The sequence below is a fragment of the Pseudopodoces humilis genome, chromosome 5 (genome assembly GCF_049639895.1).
Source record: "Pseudopodoces humilis isolate 2021_Gansu_Grassland_sample_001 chromosome 5, ASM4963989v1, whole genome shotgun sequence".
NCBI lineage: Eukaryota > Metazoa > Chordata > Aves > Passeriformes > Paridae > Pseudopodoces > Pseudopodoces humilis.
In genome coordinates this window covers 50,873,487-50,899,421 of record NC_142204.1, presented here as the reverse complement: position 1 = coordinate 50,899,421, position 25,935 = coordinate 50,873,487, and the positions used below count along the sequence as shown (strand labels likewise).

At 38.2% G+C, this 25,935-nt stretch overlaps 1 protein-coding gene across 2 annotated transcripts in view; it reads right to left on the bottom strand.

The window, feature by feature from the left end:
* Nucleotides 1–25,935, bottom strand: part of CPED1 (cadherin like and PC-esterase domain containing 1) — a 148,333-nt gene that overhangs the window by 49,573 nt on the left and 72,825 nt on the right. For both annotated transcript variants that reach the window (XM_005519235.3, XM_014248889.2), the window contains exons 14-16: nucleotides 25,714–25,758; nucleotides 23,672–23,858; nucleotides 20,707–20,875 (exon numbers count right to left, since the gene is read on the bottom strand). In XM_005519235.3, the coding sequence (XP_005519292.1) occupies nucleotides 20,707–20,875; nucleotides 23,672–23,858; nucleotides 25,714–25,758 (401 nt within the window). The remainder of the gene's footprint in view (nucleotides 1–20,706; nucleotides 20,876–23,671; nucleotides 23,859–25,713; nucleotides 25,759–25,935) is intronic.

Sequence of the window (25,935 nt, the reverse complement as noted above, 5' to 3'; positions counted from 1 at the left end):
GAAGCATTATGATGCCCTCAGTCCTGTCTTGGAAGCTGACTCAGATGCCTAAACCGTTTAGCTGAAGTGCTAGAAGTTTGTCATAATCAAACACTAGATTCAAACAAATACATTTTACCTGGTCTCCAATAAAACACCCTCACCCAAGGTAGCAATGAACAAAGGTTAGGGGCAGAAATGTATCAGTTCCCAGACACTTGTATTTAAAAGACTGCTGTTATGAAAATGGAATATGTCATAAAATCATCACATAATGAAAGCAATAACCATGAGTTATGGGTTTGGCACTGATCCACCAAAATTTCCAGATGCCTTGCAAATGTACAAACCTACAGTCTGTACTCAGTAACAAAGCTTCAGTTACTTTGGTAGGGTTATGCCAGGCTGGAACAGCAACAGCTGAATACAGGCTCAGTCCTCATTTGCAACAATAAAATGCAAAAAGTATAAAACAGCTCAAGAAAAAAAAAAAATCTAAGTTTATTATGGATTACAGTAAACTGCTTCATATTGTCAACATAAAGTATGCAATATATCTGAAAAGAAATACATGAATATAAGTAAAATAAAGAGAATAATCTTTCCCTTCTTTTGCACAGAAGAATTTCATGCAGATAATGTTGACTTCTCTGCTGGACATTTCAAGTCCACATTCCTGTGTCTCGCAGTCTGAATTTTCTTTCAGGTAGTTTTGAATATGTGTTAGTCATCACACATTTTTTAAAAGACTTTTGAATATTTATTATTAGTTTGGAAAATGCATCCTAGTCATGTGTACAAATCTTGAAATGTGTGGCCAAAGCTGTGTGCACAGTTGAAATCAGCATGTGCAAAAGTGTGTTTTTCAAAGAACTAAAGATGGTTGGGGTTCTGTGAGACAAGCACCTTCTCATCCCTTGGCAAAAGTTCCTTAAAAAAAAAAAAAAGAAAAAAGAAAAGTGCAATTTTATCCTTACTACTGCAAGTTAAGAACTCCTATAAGTGAGACATAAGGCAAGTTTCTCCCACTGTGATCCACAATGGTTTTTTTGCTGTTTATATTATGCCTTTAATAGGCATGTCTTTTTAATAGGGATGTCTTTTCTTCTGGAAGGGTTTTTTCTGGGTAGCATTGCTTATCACACTAGCTGTTCTCTATCTGTACGTGTTAGCAATACTGGGAATTGCAATTTCTAACAGCTTACAGTGCACCTTCTCGATCAGGAGATAGTGGGCCTGAGTCTTAGCACCCTGCCAAACAAACTCTGGAGAAGCCTTCCATGGGCTCAGGTAAAAGGAAACAGTATTTTATACACCATCCAGAAAACTGCACAGCTAATGTATCTACTTAGCCAAGGATTCACAGACCATGTCCTTACATCCTGGATCTCAAAGTCCTGTTCACCAACAGCCTTTAAAGCACTCGATAATGTGGTGCAATATTTAAGAGGGCTTAACCCTGTTTGCAACAGGGGGGAAAGGTCATTGTTGCAGAGGGTCACTGTATTCTGGGCTTCACCACCTGTCCTAGGTGGCCTTACAGTCTTTTGTACTCATCTTCCAATTCTTCTTGGATTGCAATCCAATCTGCTTGGATTATTGCAAACAAATATCCAATCTATTTTCAAGCTTAAAAATTTTCCTAACATCTACTTCCCTCTTGAAGCTGGGGAACTGGAAGTTTTGTGAGAGTGAAATCTGTATGAGAACTTTCACAGTGACTGAGGTGACAAATGTTGTACTTCATCCCTAAGGGAAGGTGGGTTACTGGGAGCATTGGCTCATGCAGGGCAAATTTTAACCTCATTTTTCCTAAAACTTTATACATGCTCAGCAGAATTCTCAAAGGAAACAAGAAAAGTGAGAAAGCTGAAAGAAAAAGGGGAGGGAGAAAGAAAGAGGAAAATGTACGACCTATAAAAATTTCATACAGGAGAATCAAAGTACCATAACCTTGTACTGTTTTTAGTATTAATTTTATTTTGTTAGTCTTGCTCTAAACACAAGCCTTAGTTTCTCTAACCCTCTGTAGCAGACAAAATATTACAGCATAAGACTGAATACACAGCTGAACAGAGAGCAACAGTGGCAGAGGTTATCATAGAGAAGGAACTTCAAATACCAGAAATGAAATACCAGTGAAAGTGCGCATGCCAGAGACTGAGAGCTACTGCTATAGATGCTGTTCTTACACGGCTCTTCTGTTCAGTGGATTTACCGCTTGTATAGATAACTGTAGTACTTTCCTTTGGTCACTGTAACCTATCTATATTATTTTGATCTCAAGGTTGCTAAAACACAAGTAAATTCTTTAGTCATGCGTTCCTGTCATTTGTTTGGTGGTATACAGTATGCATACTGCAGAGTCTTGTCTTGTACAACCACAAGAAGGAACTCTGCTCATGACTGGCCCTGCCAAAAATTTCATTTACATTTCATGTTTCCAGGCACAAGATTTGAATTTTAGATTAAAAAAAAACCCGACAAGCCAAAACTCCTCTAAATTGTTCCATACTGTTTTAAGAATGGAAAAGTAATGCCCTAAGATTTTAATGTGAAGATTAACACACAGTCCTGCATGACGCATCTCCATGTTTTTGATGTTTTCCTACTATCAAGTATATCAAGTATATTTTTTATATCAAGTATAAAGAATTCTTGTTGGTTTTTTTTCCTCATACTCTACTGTGGGATGTCCAGATCTTTATGAAGACCTCCGTTTAGCCTCTGCTCTCATTGCACAATCAGCTAGAAGACTCCAGGTGTTGTGTTTACTCCTGAGTTAGACTTGTCAATTCATTCAGTGAAAAGAATACAAAGATTTGGCAAAGGGAGAAGTTAACTATTTAACTGCAAACATAAAGAAGCAGTAAGAGGAGTGGTCGATTTGACAGTAAACATTAGTATCTTGAAGATTTCTGACAAATGAAAGTTCTGTGTTTACCTGTGAGTTTAGGAAAGGAAGAACATAAAACCATATTTGACAAAATACATAATGTGCACTGTGTAATACTTCAGTGCATTTTACTATTAAAAATAAAAAATGCTTCAATTATCTCCTGATCAGGTAAAGAGTTCTTTGTATATACTTTTTTAGTCTCGAGTAAACCAGCCACAGAATACTTGATGGCATTTGATTTAATACCGTTGATAAAATGTTTTTATGGAGAAATTTGAAAGGTACATGCAAGGAATTTATAGCCAGTTGAGTACTTTTTTACTCTATTCATAAATGAGTGGAAAATATGACAACTTGAAGTCTGAAGAGTTACCCGAGTATGATGCTCACAGGATAAAAGATCAGTCACTCCCAACACAAAACATACAATTAAGTTTTCCCCCTCTCCTTTGATTACTTCCCCTACTTGCCAATGTTCTGACCCAAAGAGAATTGAGACACAAATTCTAAATCCACTTGAAGATTTCCAAAATTGCATGTCTTTGACTTGTTTCCCCCCCAGAATTTCATCAAACTCCATTACATTAGCAGATGAGGAAGACTAGCATTTCTCATTTTCATAGTTTTTCATTTTGAAAGGAACATTGAAGGTGGACCTAACAGATGCTTTTCCACAAATATGCCCAAACAAAACAACCAAATATTACTGATGGACACATCAACAGGAAGAAAGAAAGAAAAAAGAAGGACTAAGAGGCTATATTCTTTCTTTGTTAGTTCTCATTATTCTAGTAGCTTATGTTCCACCAATTTGTAAAGACTTCAGGAAATCCCACTGCAAAACTAGTTCAGAGGACACTACCCATGCTCTATATGTATAAGAAAATCCTTGATACTTATCGACTCTGTGTAATCGATGAATATGCTTTTTCTGAATTAATAATGTGATAATTCACATAAAAAAAATAAACAGATCATTTATATTTTTCATATTTAACAAACATGGTCATTTTTCATAGATAACAAAGCATGTCATCATGCAAAATTGCAAAAAGACTTAGAAGACAAAAGTCAGGAGCATCGATAGATACTACAAATATGTTTCTGTTTTAGGAATAAATAAATAATGACTGTCCTGGACAAATGGATGCTGAACATGGATACAACTATACACATCCCAGACATAATAATATAGCTTAAGACTTTGGGCCTGAAAAGATGGAGACATACAGTATTATTCAGAACAAGTGATTCCTCTGACTTCAGTGGAAATGTCCAGTGTGGGAAGTTAAGCATGCACACCACTTTGCAGAAAAATGCACTAGATCTTCATGTTTTCCCTCTGAAACCTCATCAAGCCATGGGTATTAGAGGTTCCTGAAGTATTTTCTGCCTTTTTGCTGTTACCATGTTATTGTTTAGTTCCTGCATTCTATTAGTGCTCCCTTTTGTCTAGAATTTACTTGGCAGCTCTTAGAGATTTTTTTGTTACTATCATAACCAATTTCCAGCACATTCAAACTCTCCCACAATAAAATTCTGAAGTGTTAAACATCTGCTTTAAAAAATCCCCCCAAAAGTACCACTAAATTAAAATTGTGCAACTTTTCTGTCAAGCATTTCATCTCTTGAAAAAGATATTATGGCATATTGCACAATAAGTCTGCTTAGGAAAAAGTTTTGATTAAAACAAGACAATCCCTCATGAGGTTTTTTTCCAATTTTTTTATTTTTTTCTTTTTTATTTATATCTGTAGCTCAACAGTATGAAAAACACTAGGTTGCTGGATCAGGAATGGTATAGCAAAATGGGGACAGTTACCAGGAGCATCAGTAGGGTTTTTGAGTTGTGACAACATACTTCATTGAAATAAATTCATATAGCAATAAGGGGTCATAGAAATTACTTTGCCCTATAAGGTGACCAGCCAGCAACATTCAGGGTATTCAGGGTTTGGTACAGGTACCAAACCACAGGTATCTAGGATCACTTGGATGCATTAAGGTGTAAAAAATTATTTTGAACATACTGAGCACTTACACAGAACTGGCAGGCATGCACAGTCCTAGTTTCTTTGGGATCAGCAGCTTGAAGGAAGATGTGAAATGAGCTTCTGATGTGATAAGCAGTGAGTATCATGGCAATTGATACCTGCTCCCTTTCTCTTTGTATTCTTTTCATGTGGCAACTAGTAAGTTCCTTGATCCTTTTCTAAAGTGATTTCATTACTAAAGATGCAATAGTTGGGAACTTCCCTGCTGAAGCTTTTCCTTTCCTTGCAGGAACTCAAACTAGGAGATCAGGGTGACAGGAAACATTCCTCAGCCCCTCTCCCAACAGAGCCTGGTACGGCCAGGAAAACGTTTGTGTCTTTGTACTCCACTGCGGTCAATAAAAAGAGAGATGACTAAGGGGTAAGTTATTGCCTTGAGATGCCAGCATAGCCATTTATTTAGATTTTTAAGCCCTTTCAGGTTCTTCTAAGGGTTTGCTTTTTGGGTTTTTTCACTGTTGTATGTGCCATTCATGAAGAAAACGTTGCCACAGAGGGAATATTTGAAGGAAGAAGAAAATAATGTGAAATCCCTAAAATACAGGAGCAATGACTCCATAGGAAAGTACAGACACTATTTTTATTACAATCTATTAGTGGTATCAACTGAAGATGTTGCAGCTGTCCCAAGGTATTTTATAAATCAAGGCATTCTACAGGACTGCAGTGGGTTTGCATGGAAAGTTTAGTACTTTTAGTACTGGAGGGAGTTACAGGGGTAATTTCTGTGAGAAGTTGCCAGAAGGTTCCTCCATGTCAGACAGAGCCAGCTCCAAGATAGACCAGCTGCTGGTCAAGACTGAACCACTCAGAGATGGTGGTAGTGCCTCTGGAATAACACAGTAAGGAAGAATATAAAATATTTACTGTGCAGAAGTAATTGTGACCAGAGAAGAGAGGAGTGAGAATATGTGAGACAAACAACTGTGCAGACACCAAAGTCAGTGGAGAAGGAGGGAGAGGAGGTGCTCCAGTGCTAGAGCAGAGATTCCCATAAAAAACATGGTGCAGATCATAGTGTGACAGGCTATGCCCCTATGGAGGTCCATGGTGGAGCAGAGATCCATCCACGGCCCATGGAAGAACCCCATGCTGGAGTAGATGGGTGCCTGAGAGGAGACTGAAACCCCATGGGAAGCCTGTGCTGGAGCAGACTCCTGGCAGGGACCTGAGAACTTGTGGAGAGGAGTCCACGCTGGAGTAGGTTTGTTGGCAGGACTTGTGATTCCATAGGCGACCCACACTGGAGCAGTCTGTTCTGAAAGGACTGCACCCTGTGGAAAGGGACACATGCCAGAGCAGTTCATGAAAAACTGCAGTTTGGAGAATGACTCACACTGGAAAAGTTTGAGGAGGACTGTCTCCTGTGGGAGAGATGTCACGCTGGAGCAGCAGTAAGGACTCCTCTCTCTGAAGAGAAAGCAGCAGCAGACACAACATGTGACGAACCGGCCGTAACTCCCATTCCCCTTCTCTCCCTAGCACTGGTGGGTTGGAGGTAGAGAATCAAGAACAAAATTAAGGCCTGGGAAGGAGGGAAGGGTAGGGAGAAATGTGTTTTTAAGGTTTGTTTTACTTTTCATTATCCTACTCTGATTTTGATTGGTAATAAATTCCCCTAAGTCAAGTCTGTTTTGCCAATGACAGTTATCAGTGAGTGACTTCTCCCTGACCCTACCTCGACCCACAAGCCTTTCATCATATTTTTTCTCTCCTGCCAAATTGAGGAGTGGAGTGATAGAGTGGCTTTGGTGGGCATGGGTCAACCTGCCACAAAGACATATCAGAAGCAAACATAAAATAAACAATTCTAATGGGAAAATAGAGAGTTTCCCACCCTGAAACAGAGATACAGGTTTCATTCAGAAACTCTCAAACCATAGATTCATAGAATGTCCAGAGTTGGAAAAGACACATAAGGATCATTGAGTTCAGCTACTGGCCCTGCACAGGACAGTCCCAAGAGTCACACCCTGTGTCTGAGAGCATTGTCCAAACACTCCTTGAATTCTGTCAGGCTGGTGCTGTGACCACTTCCCTACGAGAGCCTGTTCCAGTGCCCAAACACCCTCTGGATGAAAAAGCTTTTCCTAATATCTAGCCCAAATCTTGTCTGACACAGCTTCATGCCATTAAAGTAAAAATGCTGGCCAGAACACTGGCCACAGGTTAAGTGAATTACACACTATCACAGACCTTTAAACCAAACGCCCTAGAGAAGACAGCATTTCTTTGGTAGGCACAACACTGTGTAAGTGAAGGTGGCTTTATCCTGCAATGACTTTCAGAAGAAATTGTCCCCTTTTTAATGGGGGTCGACAGAGGAAGCAATGCCTTCCTTAGAGACAAAGGAATAAAAGAATGACAGGATGAGACAACAGTCCACCTGTACCACATATGACTCAAATTCTTTACTGAAGTCCAGAGGACTTCCGCATGTGGTGGCTCATTGGCATGGCTGTTTCACTTTTCATGCCATGCTCAGACATTAAGCCACTCACAACTGCTCCTTCTTAAATAAACTCCAGAAGCCTTTGATCTGTTTTCTACAAGGCTTCCCAGCAGATATTGGCATCTACTTTATTTTTCAGACAACACCAATGGAATGAGATTTATGAATAACTTCTGTCCTCTGAAGCAGTCTGGTTGCAAACAGCTGAGTACATGTCACTCAATGGAAAACTTATGATCAGCAACAGAAGTTGGTTTCCCTCCTAAAACTTTTATATTTTTTGAGGTGAGAACCACTGCCAGTGTGGCCAAAATGTGAAGACTGACAGTTTTACACTAAAGATCCAACTGTGGATGACACTTATTTGGAAAACTTGTAACCAGATTAATGTGCAAGGCATATTCAGGTGATGGTTAAAGTGAAATTTTTAAATTTATGCATTTTATTACAAAGTACAGGCATTAGCTTCAGAGCATTGTGTATCTGAGTTTGCATTATCAGTCACAAAAATACCAAAAATACTGAGGGAAAAGTTTCAGGTTCTAAAATGAATTGCTACAGGACTGAATACTGCCAGTAGCATATTGCAGTGTTTCATACAGAGCTGTACATTCAAATGAACAGATTGAGATAACTGGAAAATATGCTTGATTCAACACAATTAAATGAGAAACAGAATTATGATTAATCAGAACTATATGAACAAAATTCTAAATAAGTAAATATACCAAAAGTATTGTAAAATAGACCACAATAATTCTTTATAAAGAGACCTAATACTGCAAAACCTAGGGATCCTAACATAGCACGAGAGGAATGTTTTTTTTTCTTCTTTGAAATACAGTGAAATATGTTCCCAACAAATGTTTCTCGGCAAATAGGCTGACTGTCTTTAGCAAAAGGGCAAGGACTCACTTCAAGAGTAGTACTATGTAAAGTAGGTAAATGACCTTCAAGACTTCATTTAAACTTCAAGCTCATTTTCTTCCAGTATCTAGTCAGACCCTAGGTCACCCGTACTGAGGTACTCATGTATTCCATTCTGTTTTCTGCAATGCATCCCATCTTTTCTCTATGAGTTTAGTTTTAACTGGTCACCATTTTCATTGCAACATTCTGCAAATAATTTAAGCAGGTTATTATAAATGTTTATATTTATTTCAATTTGAATAAATAAAAATAGATCACTGGGTAATATTTTCATTCATAATCCTTTAGTTAACAAGCATCTGTAATGGCTGGAGCTTCATATCCTGAAGGGAACAAGACTGAACTTGATGCTGACCTGACTGCAGCTACCCTGATGTAATTGATTTAAATTTTTTACTCGTTCATATCTACACACTCTAGCCCTGAACAAAATCAGAAACACTGTCCACCAGCATTCTACACTCTTTTATGTTGCATTAGGTTTAGTAAACATCTAACCTGACAACATTCAGCACACAGGTAGTTCAATTTATTTGTGCAGCTAAACAAAATAGATTGAAAGCACACACACACAAGGATTAAATGGCCTGAATTCCAGATGGCTTGCTTCCTCCATAAAGTAACAGTATCTGCTGAGATGATCATGGTACTGTAGTTCTTTCTCCTTACCAAATACATGCAGTAGGAAGTTTTCCTCTGCTCTTTTGTCATCTTCTTTGCTGCTCTCCTATTTCATGACCCCCGAGTTAATCCTTCTATTCTTCCTATTAGCAAGTTTAAGCAGGCAAACTTCAAACAGACTAGTGATGGGTCACAAGGTTTAATGGGCATGTAGATAATCATCTAAATTACATTTCTGCAGCTGATGGGCCAGACAGGCTTAGAGAGTAACTTTACCAGCTTTCACTGTTAATCAGCAAGGATTGTGTGTCTCAGTACATATCTGCCTTTGCCTGCCTCCCCGAGGGCTTGGGTCATACTGACTGATTAACAAAGGCAGCTGCATTAGCTTTCTTCTCCTGAAAAGTGTGGCATGGAGGCCCAAATGACTTGAAAGGCAAATGTGACCACAGCTCAAACACCAAGCACTCTCTTCTCATCACTGTGGAATTGCTGGCCCTCCTCTTGCAGGTTATGATACTCAGCACAACAGTTGTTGCCAATTTTCATGATCTGTTAACACTTAGGAAGCCTTATGCTGAAGCTCTTCTTTCACATCTATTGTGGTATCATCAAGGGGAAAATTCAACAGGCTATTTCACATTTTCTGATGAATTTGAGAGCAGTGTATGAGGTGAACTGAAAAGAATACACCAATTGAACTGTCAATAATGAATGCCCTGGATTTCAGCTTTGAAACACAAACTGTGGAAGGCCAGGTAAAGAGAATAACAGTTCTCTGTAGGATACTGAGATTTTACAGCTACAGAAATAGCAATGGATCTATACTGTGAAACTGATTTTCTCAGCAAAGAAAAGTGTATCAAATCTGAGTCTCTTCTTTGTTACATATGGGTGATTGTGTTTTATATAAATGATTGTGTTTTATACCTACCCTAATTCCAAAAGTAACAAGAGCAGTGGTGGATTGGCTTCCTGACTTTGTCAGAAGTTTGTCCTTCAGGTGTTGGACTCATCTTGCATTGTAAATGCTTTTCAATGACTCATTTTACTGCTCTTTAAAAGTTATTAAACACAAAATTAGACCAATTAAACTATAATTATCCATGCAAAAAGCTTTTACCATCTTACTCAGGAGCAACATAGGCCGAAACCAGCAGTCTTTAGAACAATAAAACCTTTTTCATACATTTAATAGCTTTATACAGAAAAGAATCTGACAAGACAGCTAGGATTCTATTTTGGACTTCAGTTAAGAACATTCTACAAGAAGCTACTGAGGAACGAAATAAAATAATCTACAACACTGACGTCCTTTATTTGTCTCTTGAACTTCAAGAAAAGAAGTTGAATTCTGAGCTTCCAAAGTTTCTCTAGAAGAAACTACAAAACGCCTAGGTTTTTGTGACATATGTATAACTACTTACTGATGTTAGAGACATACATGAATTAAGCTAATTCTCCAGTCCATGAAGTATGCAATTTCTCAAGCTTCTTAACAAGAGTTACCAAATTTCCCACTTTTATCATGGACAGGCCCAGAACTCAAGGACTGACCCATTTTGTGATAAAATCTTCAGGTCTCAGTTTGGTTTTGAGGTATTCACTGAGATACAGAATTATACAATTTTCCAATTTTTGCATGGTGGCCTATGTAAGTTACTGACACCTGGAGCCACAGCACCCAAAGCTCTTTCAAGCAGAACAAAAATATCTATACCAGATCATGAGACCCACAGCAGAATTCTGGTTATGTCTCATCTTCTTTACCAAAACAGCGCAAAGGGAAAACAATCTGCATTTCAAATATGCATTGTGACCATATAGCTGTAAGTGACAGCCTTTATGCAGTGCAGCAATAAATCACTCTTCATTGTTCTATTGTGCTATTTGGCTGAATTGCAGAATTATCCTTTTTGCTTTTATTTTACCAAATGAGGATTTTATGTCTGTCATTAGAAGTTGAGACAAATTGCTATTAAGCCTTATGATGTCATTACTATTACTCATTGGACTTCCCTTTATATTTTCATAACCTCTATACCCTCTATTTTACTTTACAGCTTTTCAATGCCAAAATGCCACCAATAATTTCCACTAGCATCAAAAGCTGAGATGATCAAAGACTAGAAATTATTTCTGGAGATGCAATAGGAGGTATACTCTTTTCTAAAGACTCATTTTTTGATCCTACCTGTTAAGAAATAAGTCTAATAGGTTAGATACATGGAAGTCAAAGGGAGTCTTTTCCCTGTTCAAAGGACTTGAATTATGGATATTTTTCTTTTCTTTTACCATTATACACATCACAAAATTTGGCACTGAAGCTGTTACTAAATCCAAATGACAGTCTACTAGGAGAGTCCCGGAACTGGAAGAGCTGAGGTGTACAGCTGTGTAACTAAGGAACATGCAACTCTGTGTGCTCAAACATGACTTTACATAGTGTTACCATACATCCCTCATGATATGTCTAGGAGCACGGCACAAAGTCTTGCAGAGTAACAAGCTCATGTACCAGAAACTGTGATATTTCATTAACATGTAGCTGGAATGGCCTGTGTGCCATGTAGCACATTGTTCCTTGTATTTAGACCAGCTTGCACACAGTCAGCACAAAGAGCCTCCTCCCTCTACTGCCACATCAGCCTTTTAACGAGTGCCACAGTTCACCAAAAAATGTAACCAAGGCATCAGAGAGCCCTGGTGTATCACACAAAGCTGTTGAAGTTTAACCCTAACAATGACTTTTGCTTCAATACAAACTGCAGTGACCATTTATAAAAACCCCACAGATTTATACTCAACATACACTTTGCAAATACTACACCCATATGCCTGTACTGTGATTTATAAAGTGGCAGCCTCATCATGGCTGTAATGCTTTGTGTTCTGTCATACAGTGCAAGTTATTTCTAATTAATGAACTTTCTCTTCGTGAATCAGGCAGCATTCAATACATTGACAGATTGCAAACACCGACACAGCTATTTACCCAAAACATACACTAAATATTTCAGTTCAGAAACTTTGGATGACCCCTTCTTCTTCCCTACTCCCTTCAATTACTGTACTTTTAAATGTCACTGGATTTTCTGGAACTTGTAAAAGAGAACTGCTAAACTCAAACTTTCAAGTTTTCATACTTTGTGGTTCATTCAAAGACCTGTAAGGGTTTATGCTTTACTGAGCAATTAATTTTTAAGTTCTGATATTGTATAGTTGAAAATGGAAGCATCAAAAGATTATGGGCTTCACTCTACCTTCCTAATTTAGCCTAGTTAATGTAGGCAATGCATAATCCTGACCCAGTATGGTGATTGAGACAGCTAAGCTAGGCTCCCTGTGGAATCATGGAACAACAGCAGCTGGTGGAGGGAAACAGAGTCCTTAAGTACATCATCTGTTCCCCTCCAGAGATCCCAGGTGCCCTCACAAGGTAATATCATTAGAACAACATTAGGGCATGACTCAAGAGAACCTGCCTCTGCCTGCCCAGTGGCTGGCTCCAGCAGTGCCTTTCTGTAGGCAGGAGCAGCCAGAAGGAAACAACCCAAATAGGCTGGGCCAGGACACCCCCAAACACTCTCTCTCGGCTGGCCTCAGGTTGGGGTGATTTGAGTGTGTGGCTCCCTCTTTTCCCTATAGGAAAAGTCATCATCCATCAGTCCATCAAGCTATACCTATCTGCCTGAATTGCACCACAATGCAGCAATGCATGGAGAAACTACTGTGTAGGGCAGAGAGAGGAAGCAAGAATAAGCACAAAAAAAGTGTGGTATGAGGAATCTTTTTCAAGTTACTGCTAACAGTTCTCTAGCAAAATGTAAGTGATTCCAGTAGTGTTTCTGGACCTGTATTATATTAAAACCATCAAAAATAAGAGCAAAGAAGGACTATAACTGAAAATCTAAATATGTGGGATGATTGCCTGATAACTTAGCACAAACAAAAAACCACATAACTGACAAAAATTATATAAAAATAGGTTTTCTGATAAACTCTTCCAGAGAACAGTGTTCTCCCAGGAGCAGAATTGCCTACCCAGCATTTACTGTCATCTGTCTCCTTTCACAGCCACCCACAATGATTTGCTGCTATTATTTAAAAAGACATTTTAATCCTTTGGTTAAAGGCAAGGAATCAGAAAAATCTGGATCTCTTCCAGTCTTTACTAACAATCTGTCATGGGCTCAGACATAGCAGTGTATCTATAGAATCTGCACCCACAGCACTGTATCAGCCTCAGCATTTCCCCATCCTGTAGCACCATAGGGAGCAGCCATTGTAAGGCTGAAATTCCAACCATACACCCCACTAGCACCAGTGGGATTTTGTTCCCCAGTTGCAATCATACAGGTCACATTTTAACTCCCTGACATTTTTAGTCATGCAATTACGAGTTTCTCCTTGGCTAGTTTATGGGCAGATCTTCATCTTCTCTAATGTATCATGCACACTCATGGGATTACATCAGTGATTGTGGGAAAGGGAGGAATGGCCTGAGCGCACAAAAGAATGGAATTGCTCTGTCAGGTCACTGAGGTTTATCTTTCATCACATAATTTTTATCTAATGAAATTTTTCTGTGGCAGCATAGCAACAAAATAACAATTCAAGTCAGGAGTCACCTAACTGAGTATCTAGGAGGGTGGGATGTTCCTAGTAAGACTGTGCTAAACTGCAAACACATAAAGGAAGAAAAGAATGGTAGGAGATACTAAATTTTCCACTGCTGAGGTAGGAAGTGCTACAACCAACCCTAGTTGTGTCAATAAAGTCAGTGGTGCTAAAGTGATATCACTCTTGACTTAAGAAGTACTTATCCACAAGAGTGCCAGCCAAGGAAAAGGAACATTGGAAAAACTAAGGCTGAAAGTTACCTATAAATTTCTCAGTCTTTAAGGTCTAATTATTATAGCAACTTAAAACTTCTTCTAGTTAATGATTATAAACAAAATTAGCTCATTGGTGTCATCCCTGTCACTATTGGCTTATAATTGTAGGATCATTGAATCAGTATTCATACAGATTGTCTCAAAGCACTGGCGGCAATTGATCCATCAGTGATCCATGTAACACACCATTTCCCAAGTCAGTGCACTGTAATAATGACAAATGTAGCTGCTGCTACATGGAAACATCTGCTCTCTTCAGTCTCTGCCTGAAACTTCTGGAAGCATTTCCTGGAGGGTATCTGGTATTAATCTTGTATCTCATGTTAAACAGGAAACTTAGCTACATAGAGAAGACTAAGCACAACAAATATAAAATCAGGAGCCTAGTAAACTGGAAGACTGTAAACTTTTCTCTGGGCAGCTGGAGCCAACACGAATTTGAGCCTTAAAGTTTGGGCTTTGTAATGTGGCATCCCCGAAGTACTGAAGAATAGGATGATGATCCTAGTCATGCACAGCGCACAGAATAAAATTATAAATTTTTATTCCATGCTCAAAGCAAGATATGCCTAAATAGAAGCACATACAAACTCATTCTTTTGTTATTACTTTCCATTTTATGCCCAAGTTGTGCCCATTTTCTCTGTGTGGCCTCTTCAAAGTGCAGCAGATGTCTCACTGAACACTGATTATGTGAACTCGTGACTACCAGATGATAGTGCAGACTGTCTATGAAGTTAACTTTGTTGGTGAAAGACAGGCTTGACTTCTAAAGCATTATATTAATTCCTTCAGATGGTGGATCTATGCTCTGTGGTGTTTTTGGGACATTTCCCTAAAGCAGAAGATGCTGGCTGCTGATTAAGGTGTTAGCCTAACAGCAACATCCTGATTCTGCAATCCAAAAGGAGTTTAGCACAGAACTGCATAAATATAAAGAATATCCACCACAATGGTTAATTATTCCTATGACTCATCTACAGAGCAATGCTTTAAATCATCACAGAAGTCTTTGGTATAATTAAGAAAATGTGGTAAGCTTTCTCTCCCCAGTGGTATAGATGTTGACAAAGATAGAACACGCTGACTTGACAAAGTTTGCTCTGAGACACATTAACCCTCTACATGAAAATTAACTAAGTGTATTTATTATTTACATTTCTCACTTCTGCATCCTCTTAAGTACACTTTTTTAGAAGCACCAAGTTGTGTTATTAAATTCAGGTCTTTGTTCAGTTTATACTTACCGTGAATGGTGATTGAACATCCCTTGATCTTTAAATACTTTAAAACATCTTCAAGTAGTTTTTTAGATTATCTTAAGATGTTGTTCGACATAAATATTGAGGAAAATTACTAAAAACTTCAGCAGTTTTATGCAAATGAATTCAGTCATAAGAATTGCCTGGCATATACAATGGAAAAGAATTCAGCCATATGTTTCTGTTGGGACAGGTACTCAATAATTTGGAATTGCTCCCCTGAAATTAATTGAACCATGTTGACATACAGCAGTTGAAGATGTAAGACTTCAGCCTTCTTCTTATGGCAGTCTCTTTCTATTAGCTCTCTATTTTGTGGCTTTCACCTGACCTGCTGACAATTTAACACATGTTCAGTTTACTATGTATTTGCTCCTCAAGGCAATGTGAACCTCACTTCATTTTTCCTGGGAAGTGGGTTGCAGTCATACAGAAACAAAATCATTTATAGGTTAAGAGCAATGCACACATACTTCTAGTGTTTTGTGTGTTTCCACTCTTAAATCACTTCTAAAATTTTTGAACATGAAGCTCCTGTTCATTTAAAACCAGCAAGAGCTTTAAACCCAATCTCAGTGTGAATTTCTTTCATGAAGAAAAAAGTTGCCTTAAACAGCACCCAGTAACCCTTCTTCTGTGCTCAGCAGCTCATTTCTGCCCCTGCACTTTCCACTCCCTTGTGTTCACATAGAGAGAATGAGAAGCCCATCCTAGAAACTAGTTTCTTTTTAAAAAAGTTTTCCCATCTGGTTCATGAGTAGCTGCAGGCAGGGAAAGGGATGCTTAAGTTGGCATTGCTCCTGGAAAACATGATTGTCATACTGTGCTCTCACCAGTGCTTCTGAGGAAAATGTAGACTTGGCTCTTTCAGATCAAATGAATGAGCTTTTTGGTTGTCCCAGCCACTCCCTCCTTGAAAAGAGTTAGCATTCTGGACTGCACAATGGCTAAAATATCTAACAGTTATACAAATTTTGAATGCCAAAAATTTTAAGTGAAATAGTCCTCACTGAATCAACGTATCATCCTTTGAATAACAACAACAACAACAAAAAAAGTGAACTCAAACTATTTTTTTTGACGCCTGGGGCATTTTTATGTTGTTTTCTGAAAAATTCAAAACCACTGAAAAAAAATTCATCAACTCTATATCTGAGAAGGCAGAGGAATGCAATGCATGCCTGCTCTTATAATAGATATTCTTTTTTGCTCTAAAAGGGAAGTAAGCTAACTTTGCAAATAAGATACAGTCTGGTTGCTGATATAATTAGACTGTAGTTCCAGAGATGCACGTTCCATGCCTTTTCAAGCAAGACACTCAAACTTAGAACTGCCAAGAGAGTCAGCTGCTGCTACAATAACTACTGCAAAACCCAGGAGTCTGTTCATGGCATTCACAATGTCCTTAGACAGAAGAAATGGGTCGTTTGTAATGGTGGTCACATTGAGCCTAATGAAGCTAATGAGAAATTCAGAAAAGACTTGTGTGCATCCAGCCTGTCCGACTACAGGACAAGTTCTTTGTTTCTCTCCTAAGATGTTTGGTTCCTTTTTCTTTTTTTTCTTTTTTTTTTTTTTTTACATTATTTAATATTTGCAAGATTCTTTGAAATCTTTCCATGTAAGTAGTAGGCAAAGAGTTAATACCCGTTTCTATAATTGACAATTTTTGCTTTTACATTCTGGTATGAAAAGCTTCGCAATGTCAACAGTACATGGTTTAAAACAAAGTAAAACCATTTTACTTTCCTTTGGAAATTTATAACTTAAGCTAAAATTTCTTCCATCTGTACTCCAAAATATCTGTACTAAAGTTAAATATAGTTAATAGTCTTAGGTCTTAATTGCTTTTTGATCAATGGAAATTTAGTAGACAGACAGAGAAATAAACATGTTCTTGCTAGCATTTTGTTTCCAGCTGCATTGCAGCCATTTAGTGTTTTACAGTCAGCAATGCTATGCCAGTATCTCATCATAAGCTCTGCTGGGCTTCTTCAGCTCTCAGAAAAAGAATATGATAAAAGGATTTACAAAAATGCAAGAGATAATACATAAGAATAAGATGTTCTATAAAAATCAGGAAAGTTTTTGAAGCTGTCTGTAAGTTCATTCTTTCAGACCTGGAAAAGCCGTAGGACAGCATTGATTTTGGAATAAAATGTACAAATGCACAAAAGAAAATGACAGAGAATGAAACACACTATGCTATAAAATATAGCATTAGCTATCCATAGGTCTCAATATAAATCCAAACCCAAATAATTAACTGTATTATTAAAAGACAACAACAACAAACCAAACCCAAACTCACCCTCAAACAAACCAACTGACCAAACAAACAAACAAAACAAGCCATGTGGCAACAATACACTGTAGGTACAAATAGATACAGAAGTTCACAGGGTCAAAAAAGTTTCCCTAAGCACATCTGCAGTTACTCTCTATGATTGCAACTAGGCAAATATTAACAGTCAAAGAGGCAGCATCCACACATTTCAAGTGAGGCATAGATAGATTTGTTTGCATTTTAAAGATAATGGGCAGTGCAAGAATGAGTAAAATATTTTGTCCTTTATGACAGTATGTACATAGTCTGGGATCTTTCACCTGAGAGCGATGCTGATAACTATGTCTTAAGAGCTCACTGTTTTTTCTGCTGACTGCCTTGGATTATGACTGTCTTCCATATCACAGCTTCACAGGTGATAATGAAATGACAACACTTCTTTCAGGGATACTTAATTTGAATATTGCCAGCAATTGCACAACATTAAGTTCAAGCACAAATCAATAGCCTCTCCATTTGCAGTCCCAACAATACTGTCAAAATGCAGAACACAGAATGGAAGGCAACAAAATCTGCTGAAGGTGCTATCGTGAGATGACTGTTTCTCCTCCACTAATTTGGTTTTAATGGGGATATTACAGCTGCTGTCAAAAACTACAGGAGACAGTATTTTTTTCCCTTTTTAGGGGTTGCAAGGCTTGGAACCACACATTTCTCAACTCAATACCTCTAAATTAACCCAGGATTATTCAACTGCATGAGAACTGTTAGACTGTTGGAAACCACATCCCACATTCTGTCTTTTTATAGTAAGCTTCCTTATAGTATCATCTTGCAGTGAAACCTGAATATCTTAATGAGATTAAACATAAAAAAAGTGAGGAAAAAAAGCTGCTGGATTAGAATTTTAACTGAAGCCTTCTATGAGAAAGACCACACCACTATCAGTGGCCTTTCTCTCCTCATGTGTGATCCCACTTGCACCTAGTCAAGTGTCCAAAGGAGACTCCATCAGTTCACTCTGTATTTATCCTTTTTCTTTTAAAACGGCGTCTCATTACTAACAGAACAAGTATTCATGCCACTGATGAGGGTGTATCAACTGACTCTGCAAGACTGCATAAATTTCTCTAGTATGAAGAGCAAAATATAATGATGCTGTTTAAGACCTGAGTTCTGTACTGATAAAAAAAAATATTCTAAGAAAAGGCGATACATTCTTTCTAGCAAATAGGAAAAAAATGCAGACTTTTAGGTGTTTTAGAATGCCATTTCTATCTCCAGCTCCAGCCTTTGTTTGTTTTTTAAAGGCACTCTCTGATAAGTTTGCCTCTAACATATCTAAAAGTTGTTTTAGAATCTCATACTGTATCTTCACAGTGCTTATTAGATACCACAAGAATGCTTTTCATCTCATTTTTACCCTGAACTCCTGAAGTCATCCCTAGCTCTGAACAATTGTATTAAAGGGCAGTTATTCACAGAGGAGCACAAAACCAAGCTCAATCAAAAGAAATTTCTAAAACACTTTTTCTGTTTATCAGTCTAGATCTCTTTGCCTTCACAGTGCTTCAAAGATTCATACTCAGTCTCATAAATGATATCATAAAACATTAACAACAGTGTAAACTCTGGTGTGGGAAGATATTTTTGAGGTTGAATTCCTGTTCCTACACTCAGATATGTGTCCCAAATAAGGAAACAAAAAGAGCTTTCCTCACATCTTTCCAGCCAGTGTGTTCTCCTAGTAACATAACTCCAGTTCAACTTACTGCTCTTCTCCTTTTTATATTGCCATACTTTAGATGTCAAGCATGTTGCTGTACAACTGAACTGAAATCTCAGGTATTATATGTGTATATTCTTATTTTACTGTAGCAACTACTACATGTAGTGTTGAGTCAGTGCAAATCGTAAAGGCCCTTGACCTTTTGAGCTTGTAAGAGAAGTCTAAAAGAAGAGACAGAGAATAGGTGGGGGCCCAGGCATCACCATAATCAGGTATTCAGGTCAGCACGCAGTACACTATGACTACTACCTGCATTTTCTCTGGCAGTCCTGATTGAGATAATTATTGCCAACACAGAACTTGCTATCAACATTTATAATCTCTTTGACTCCTGTTTTAAGTCCTAGTGCTTATTTCTCCCCAAGAAGAAATCCTTCTTGATCTACCACATCATATAAATGCTCTGCCTTCTACCCCCCTGGTCTCCCAACCTCTTCTGCAGTATATGGAAAGAAACCAGGGAAGGATAGCAAGTTTTGCTAAAGGATATACTAAGACCTTTGTACAGAAAATAAATAAAGATATGATTAGATATTTGACATAAACAAGCATGACAGTTTCAACACAATTGTTTAAAAAATTCTGCTTCTTGGTTGCAGAATTAATTGTGACAAAATATATTACTCCTGGATGCCCTGGAACAAACCCACCAATCCTGTTAATCTGCCTAAAATTTCACAGAAAAATGCACTGCCCACGATTACCATTTACAATGTCACTTCCCTCTTTGAACTGTCTAGTTTATCTTTGCCCACCATATCAAGCAACAACCAACATGTAGTCCTCAAACTTTGCAACACAAAGAGCTTTCATCCAGCATGTGTCCCAGGTTTTCTCTCTTATGCATAGTATTTTTATCACTATAGTATCACAAACTGAAACCTTCACTGTTATTTTCATTAGCTTTTTTCAATTTTTGTGTCTAATTTAGTCTGAGATCCCCTTTCCCAGCCCTTATTAAGCCATATTGGACAGACTCTGGTCCTTTTTTCATTCAACAGACCCACTCCTTCCTAAGGACTGCTATTTGTTGGGAGTAAATTATGTGCATTCCCAAATTTTTTATTTGGATAAATGCAAAGTAAGCAATAATTATCCCTTCCTTTGGAATTATGAGTGAAAGTTTTTTTAATTGTGTTTATTGATCTAGAATAAACAGTTTTAATTCATAAATTATCTGGCAGCATTTGTCTTGGACACTGATAAATAGACTGTCACCATAAATATCTTTCCTGGTAAAAGGATTACCATGGCTCCAATGTTAGAGGGAGACAGTTATGAAAAGTTGTAAGAAATTTTTGGCTGACCAAAGTAAGGATTAATTCACCTGGAGCTCTCAAATACATGGTAACAGGTACTGACTCTGGGCTTGCCTTTTATATCTAAAGTGTTCTGTAAATGCTGAATTTCATACAATCTCAACAAAAACTGGCTCTACATGAGCTTTGGCTCAGGTACCCTAATTTCTACCATGAAATAAACACAATCCAGCTATTCCTATTAATTTGTATAGCAAAAGAATGTAGAGACAATACCTGCACAAACCCACACATCATATAGTCATCAAACAAAGGGAGGCTAGGGCGGTCTTCTCGATAAATTGTGATTCTGTAGCTGCTCACAACCTCAGGGCTGGGCTGTGAATCATCCATTAAGAGAATGATGACTTTGTTCAATCCAAGGCCAAGAGGGTAGTTAGCATTGCTGTATGACAAAACAGGAAAGAAGTGCAATAAACACTCAAGAAACAAAGATTTTACACTCTTATCTATGGATGTTAAACTTGCTCCTAGAGGCTTCTATTAGTAACATTTTCTTTCTCTTATAAAATACATGAGATTTTAAATAAATCAGTGCAAAATAGGATTTGTGAGTATTTGAAGTTCTTTCAAGAAGACAAAATATTGAGAGTGAAATTTAGTGAAAACAGTGGCAGTGACAAGTATTCTGACATGAAATCTGTGAATGAAATAATTAGGACAATAATTCCTGACAGGCCCAAATTTGTGATGAAGTCAGTAGGGAGACAAATACAATCAGAAATGTAGCTAGCTGCTGAAATTGTCCACTAGCCAAATGTGATGGATTCCCAGACAAACTGCTCAGAGTGACAAACTAGAGCAAAGATGAGCTGTGTTCTTCTTCCTTTAGCAGGGAAATAAATGCTGAAAGGCACAGAACCTGCACATGCAGGACTTTTATTTTTCAGTTTAAAGAACATCTTGCTATTCTTTTTCATTCTACAAGGTTTTTTTGAGGTTTTTCACATATATTCATGCTGACTGCCAAGGCAGTTAACATTAAAACAGAGAAATGTTGGGGGAAGAATTTAATGACAGTTTCTTTTGAAACGATTAATTAAGACTGATTTCTTATTGAAAAAACAGGAAACATATTGGGCATTAGATCAGTAACAACTGCACAGACTTTCTGGTTAGTAGCAGACATTCTAGGTCAAAGCATCTGCTTCCCAGTCAGTCAAAAGGTGGTGTGTTGGTTAAGCACTTCATGTCATGAAGCAAAGTTAGCTCTGAAACGGTTAAGAATTTTTCTTCCCAAGTAAATCACTGTCCCTGTTCTCCCATTTATCTACTCACTAATGGCTAGTATGTAAAGAAGCCCATTCTCTGTTTCTGAGGTACCTGACCCAGATAAATAAACAATTTATTCCTCCCAACCTTAAAACCAGGTCATACCCAAAATACCTATTGGTATTGTCCCTGGTACATGCTGTTGTCTCTGACAGCGCTAGCTGGGAAAGCAAAAACTGTGCCAGGGTTCATAGCAGCAATTAAACATCATGGTTTATTGTGGGTCAGTGCTCAAACACGATGTTTAGTGATGACTGCTCTCTCCTCTATCGTCCAGCTTTATAGTTCTCTAAAAGATCACATAAGCTGGGATCCTTGTGGATGACAAGATAACCCACTTAGTGGATGAGAGAAAGTCTGTGACTGTTGCCTACCTACACTTTAGTGAAGCCCTTGGCACTGTTTCCCACAGCATTCTTCTGGAGAAAACTGGCTGCTCACACCTTATTTTCACACACATTTTGCTGTACAAAAAACTGGCTGTATGGCCAAACCAATCACATGGACATGGAGACTGAGGGCACTGTCAGTCAGTTTGCAGATAACACAAAGTTGGGTGGGAGTGTTGATCTAACGGAGAGAAAAAAGGATCTTCAGAGGGATCTGGATAGGCTGGATGGAAAGGCTGAGGCCAGGTGGATAGGTTCAACAAGGACAAATTCCAGGTCCTGCACTTGGGTCACAGAGCAGGCAGAGCTACAGACTGCGGACAAAGTGGCTGCAAAGATACCTGGTAGAAAAGGACCCGAGGGTGCTGGTCAAGAGCTGCTGAACATGACCCAGCATGTGCCCAGGTGGCCAAGAATGTCAATGGCATTCTGTCCTGTGTCAGGATAAGAATAATGTGGCCAGCAGGACCAGGGCAATGATTGCCCCCATGTACTTGGCATTGGTGAGGCCACACCTCAAATCCTGTGTTCAGTTTTGTGCCCCTCACTACACGAAAGACATTGAGTGGCTGGAGCACATCCAGAGAAGGAAGGAAGCAAGGTGAAGGTACTGGAGCACAAGTCTGGTGAGAGGTGGCTGAGGGAGCCAGAGGTATCTATTCTGAAGAAAAGGAGACTGAGGGGAGACCACGTCACTCTTGACAACTGCTGGACAGGAGGTTGTAGAAGGTGGGGGTCAGTCTCCTCTTCCAAGTGAGAGGACAAAAGGAAATGGCTTTAAGTTGCACCAGGGGAGGTTTAGGTTTGATATTAGGAAGAATTTCTTCACTGAAAGGGCTGTCAAGCATTGGAACAGGCTGCCCAGGGCAGTGGCTGTGTCAATATTTTGAGAGCAATTTAAAAGCTGTGTAGATGTGACACTTATGGATATGGTTTAGTGGTGGGCTTGGCAATGCTGGGTTAACAGCTGGACAAGATGATCTTAAGAGTCTTTTCCGATGTGACTTCTGTGATTCTATGACAATCCCCTACAATACAACTATGACAAAAATGGATCATTCTGAGTTAGCAAACTTCAACTTATTTCTTCTTTTGAAGCCAGCTGCCCTATTTTGACCCATGTAAACAGACCAAGACCAGCACGGCAGCAGATCAGGGCACTGTGCAAAATTAACACCTGGATACAAAAGCTCAAATTTCCTGTCACCTACTGTGTGCAGTATAGTGATAGTCTCTACCCACCCAGCTTTGATGCTGTCAGTGGCTACAGAAGCTGGGTGAGATATTGGAGCTGTACACTCCATTAAGATAGAGTTAATTATGGCTTGAGAACAACATATTACCATTGCCTTCAGGACATTGGAAATAAATACAAATTTCTCAGTGTTGAACTCCCTCTGACTTTCCTGTGACTAATCTACTTGTGTCCTGGGTTTTTGGAAACTAAAAAAATTTCCAATTAAAAAAATTTCCAATACTTCCAAAATTAAGTTTTTACACTCATAGTTTGTTGCTCATACCTTGGCCCATTCTTGTCGTCGAGATGTACATGACATTGACAGTTAGAGGGTTCTGCTCCTATCTTCACTGTCACCATGTCAAATGGCACTTCTGCATAGTATTCTCTGATCTTTGGGTTAAACTGAGGATTCAAGTCCAGCTGTGGACTGGTGAAGATCTGTCTGATATGAGATAGGGTATCTTTATCTGTTCCAAGAAGGCATCAAAGAAAAAAAACATTGTGAAATGTATGAACATTTTGAAACAACATGCAACTTCTAGCAGATTGATACCATGTACAGTGGCAAGATATTTAATGCCTAGTGACTTTGAGATTCATAATCCTGCTGCAAAGTTTTAATGGAGTTTGTAATGGCACTTGAGAGAAATCTGCAGGCCTTGGAGGGATTTTAAACATGCAGTGTCCAATCACTTTAGTCCTAGTCACAAAACTCAAAGCCTGGGTAAGCCTTTGAAAATGGAAGGATTAAGTCTGGGAGATCTGTCTCTAGTTAACTGAAACTTAAAGAAGAGGTAGGCCAAAATTCATAACCTGCTTAGGTACCAGGCCGTGTACAGGGTTTATGTACAAGTGTAATTTCCAATAAAAATCAAAATAATTTAGACATAAGAGTATTCTTATTGTTCATAAGAACAAGTCACATGGAGATATCAAGACCCATGGGGTCATTTGCAGTACAGCTGGAAGAATGTTTTATTGAAATTCCTATATCAACAAATTCCAGCTCCTTTCCTGTGTATGAAATCTCAACAATCAAATCCTATTTGCTCAAATGTGTCCTTTATTTTATAGTTTGCCAAATTACTCATGAGAATAATTATTTGTTGGCAACCTACTTACAAAAAATATTTTAATCCAGCCTATTGGATTCAGATTTACAGTATAATACATTCAAAACTGCTTTATACATATATTCATTAGTACATGTTTTAAACTGGGTACTTGAGAAAATATTACAGATAGGAAATTACTCTAATATCTAACAAAATCTTGTGGCTTAAAAGGGTAAAAAATGAGGCAAATATTTTTATTTCTAATTTGAAGTATCTGCCCTGAGAACCAAACTGGGGCAATTTGAGAACCCTTTTGCATGGATTAAAATTTAAGGGAAGACATTCCAACAGAAGAACAGAATTTGGGCTAGTTTTGTAGGGGATAGAGTTTACACATTGATACACAGAAGGCACTTTGAAAGTCTCTACAGATGAATATAAATAGTTCTTCATATTCTGTATGCCTTACTTAGAAATGTTGTCCCACTACTAGCTTAAAAATGAGGAAGAATTTCATAGTAAAATTAATTGAGGTATTTTTAAAATGAAGGATCATGCAATTAGAAAGGTGATGCCAAACAGCCAGCCCTGGAGTATTTCTGGCCTCTATCTGGCACAACAATAGCTCCTGAAGGCAGCATGAGATCAGCAACAGAGGGGACATGAGGCTCAATGTGTAGCAAAACCTTTCCACCATAGGGAAATGGCTTCACATTTACAAACGTGCCCCTCAGATAATTTGGGAATAAGGAAGGCAGCAGAAAGCATTGCTACCACCAAAGAAAAACATATTTTTCATCTTTACAGATATTTTAAAACATTTTAAATATTCCTACAAACAGATATTTTAGAAAAACTCCTCATCTCTTAAGCAGCTCTTTAATACTCCATTATCGAGCTGAAGACAAAGTTTAAAATAGCTTATTAAACTCCAGACAAGTTTAAAGGTTTTTCCATAGGAGCAAATGTATGCTGAGGTTATTGGAAAGAGGGGAGAAAAAGTCTATTGAAGTGTGACAAGGGATCAATGAGTGCTGGAATACTGACATTAATATGGACATACAGCAATGTTTAATTTTGGTTTTGAGGCTTATTTAACATAATAGCCCATTTATTAAGTGCTTTATAAACATTCTTGCTATTTAAAAATCCTTTTTCTTTACTCAGTAAAAGCCCACTCTATTTGCTTAGCGATTATGCAGAGAAACACAAGACATTTTTTGAAGAATTTTTTTCCCCTTTGTGGTCTAGAAAGACCTTTACTTACCATAACTGCATTGTCTTTCTCCAGTCTTACTGGAATAATGCAATGCTGAAAGATAAACAGAAACAGCTAATAGTTTTCTGTTCTCACCTTGATTACTGTCCTACTATAGAAGCAACCATCTTTTACTTTTAAGAGACACATTGTATTTTTATTCTTTACAGTGCAAGATCTTTAGGCTTGCAAATGCTGCTCATGGGCTCCATGTAGCAATTTACATAAGAT